This window comes from Gavialis gangeticus, unplaced genomic scaffold (assembly GCF_001723915.1).
Source record: "Gavialis gangeticus isolate Ggan-Ray unplaced genomic scaffold, GavGan_comp1, whole genome shotgun sequence".
Classification (NCBI taxonomy): Eukaryota; Metazoa; Chordata; order Crocodylia; family Gavialidae; genus Gavialis; species Gavialis gangeticus.
The window spans coordinates 27,789,624-27,792,426 of NW_017729034.1; the positions used below are offsets into that span (position 1 = coordinate 27,789,624).

At 43.2% G+C, this 2,803-nt stretch overlaps 1 protein-coding gene across 1 annotated transcript in view; it reads right to left on the minus strand.

Moving 5' to 3' along the window:
- The window catches only part of DNAH8 (dynein axonemal heavy chain 8), a 397,167-nt gene that overhangs the window by 77,870 nt on the left and 316,494 nt on the right, over positions 1-2,803 (minus strand). The window contains exon 82 of the mRNA XM_019526702.1: positions 2,170-2,372. Within this exon, the coding sequence (XP_019382247.1) occupies positions 2,170-2,372 (203 nt within the window). The remainder of the gene's footprint in view (positions 1-2,169; positions 2,373-2,803) is intronic.

A 2,803-nucleotide genomic window follows, 5' to 3' on the forward strand; every position in this document is an offset into this window, starting at 1 on the left:
AACACAAATACTGATAATGGTTAAGTACAGACAGCCGAAAAGCTCATGGCTGAATCTATTCAGCCTTTGCAAGTTAGTTTAAGCTGCAGAGATTAAACTGAGAAACAACTGGCCACGCATTTACTTTTGATTCAGGAAATGCAGCCACATGCCTTCACTGGCTCAGGGCAGAAGCCAGGAGGAGCTAGAGCATGGCTCCCTGGCACATAGCCACCATGGGCTGTGTGTTCTCTTCCTCTTCCAGCTGCCCCTGAGGTCTCTGGGATTTCCAGTCCAGAATCACAGAAGCAGGATTCTTCAGGGTTGCCCATCACTTCCTCTTCCTGCTTCCAGGTGCCTCTGGGATTTGTAGTCCACAGTCACAGCCAGCAGTAAATTTTTAACAGGACACAGCAGCTCTGTACTTGGGGGACAGAGGGTTTAACCCCTCTCCCAGGCCCCAGCTGGTGTTTTCCCTGCCTCCCCGGCACCCAACCCATCTCTGCTAGAGCAGACAGCACAGCTCATGCTGGGAAGTTGGGGGATTGTGATTTAACTTGAAACAGGAAGGGGTCTAGGACAGAATTTTCATAAACCGGTTTGATCCAAATCAGTTCAATCTGATACTACATTCAACCTAGTTTATCTTAAACTAGTTTCAGCCATGATGTCCATATCAACAACAAAGTCAACATGAAGCTAGCAAAAGCTAGTATGGCCTTTGGCAGACTCCGTAAGTTGGTCTGGGACCATGGGGCATCAGAATGTCAATGAAACTGAAGGTCTACAAAGCCATCATTCTCCCAACCCTCCTTTATACCTACGAAACCTAGACCATCTACTAGTGTCATGCCAAGAAACTAAACTACTTCCACCTGTGCTGCCTGTGAAAGATACTAAAGATCAAATGGCAGGACAAGATTCCAGACCCTGAGGTGCTCAGAAGATCAGCTCTCCCCAGTATCCATACCCTACTGAAACTGGCACAGCCACCTTTCAAGAATGCCTGACACTTGCCTGCCAAAGAAAATCTTCAATGGCAAACTGTCAAATGGAGTACGCTCTCGCGGAGCACCAAAGAAGTGGTACAAGGGCACCCTAAAGAGTTTTGGCAACAATCCGGAGTCATGGGAGCAAATCACTTGTGACTGTCCATCTTGGAGGTCATCAGTCCAGAGTGGTGCACTGGCCTTTGAGCAGTGGTGCACAGCAGAGGCAGTGAGGAACCACATGGTGAGGACAAGTAGGACCTCTCATGTCCAGTCCTCATTACACTCCTGCTCCTGCTGCAGCAGATTGTTCAGGGCAAATATTGGGCTTATAAATTACGCGTGTACCCATGCAACCTACCCACAACACCCCCCCCCCTTCCTCTCTCTTCTTTCCTTTTTCCTTTCTTTCTCCCTTTTCTTTTCTCCTTCCCTCTTTCTTTCCTGCTTCCCTTCTCTCTTACCCCCCCACCCCCACTGTATGTGGTCATGTTCGCTTGCGAAGGATGAACAAACAGTTATATGCACTGAACTTCTGTTCTGTTACAGGTTTAAACCAGTTTCTGATGACTTAAAACAATCTATGTGTAAATTCTGTTCCTAGCCAATGACAGAATAAATAGCCTGGTAGTTTGAAAGGAACATAACTAACAAGGTATGTAAATACTGAAAATATGTTACAGCAAAAGCTGTTATCCAGCATCCCCTGGGAATGGGGGATGCCAGTTAATCAAATGTGCACTGGCCGGTGTACTCCCTGGCATCAGTGTGCGAGGGGACAAGGGAAGGGGGCCCCATGCAGGCTGCTTTGCCCTGTGAAGGCTGCTTTGCCCCAGGCAGGCCATGGGCCGAAGAGGTGAAGAAGAAGAACTTGGCTCGTGGCGATGAAACTGGAAGTGGGACTTCTGGTTTCACTTTTGCCGCATCCCTCGGATGCCAGTTAGTGGAGCTTTCCGGTTGATAAAGTGCTGGATAGCACAGCTTTTGCTGCATTACTATATTCCAGAAAAAATATTTTTAGCACTGTAGCATTTATTTAAATAATGGTTAAATCCTCGTGGACACAGAGAAAGTTACCAGGGACAAATAATGGTAAGATAGTTATAACAAATTAATTTTTCAGAATACAATTCCCCTCTCAAAGGTATATTACCTTTTTGAATTCTGAACTATTTATGAGAATGAATGTTTAGGCTCATACCTAGTTTAAGCTTCCTAGCCAAGGAGTCAATCTGAATAGTTGGGTCAGACCCCATAGACAAGAAACAGATGAGAGGTGTCCGTGTATCGCTTTCCTCCCAAGTTTTCTCTAACTGTAAAATGACTGGTTCAGTATATTTCTCATCTAGTGAATCTGCAATATACTTTCTGGCTTGGGAAAGAGTGCGATCTGGGCACCAAGACCTAGGAATAAACAAATATTGTTAGATGTAAATAGATTGTCTTCACAACATTTCATGTTTATAAAGGAAAGTATAAGAATGTTAGATTATATATTAGAGAAAATGTGTTTAGGAAGCATTATCAATAAAATAATGTAAAATTTTCAATTGCCTTTTTAAATACTTTTTCTTAATACTTTTTTAGACTTTGTAAATAGTTAAAGGACATCAACCCTAGAGGAATCATTAACTTTTTTTTTAAACCACACATAAAATCATATTCGTGTTTCTCTGTAAGGTCCATAGTTATATCAAAGGAGAGAGACAAATGTAAGGAAATCCCCAATAATTAGATTCTGTACCGGGAACACTGTAACGAATTTGTAAATTTTCCAAATATAGAATCTCTTTATTGGGGGGTTGTCTTATAATAAGGGCAGTCTTATTTTTAAG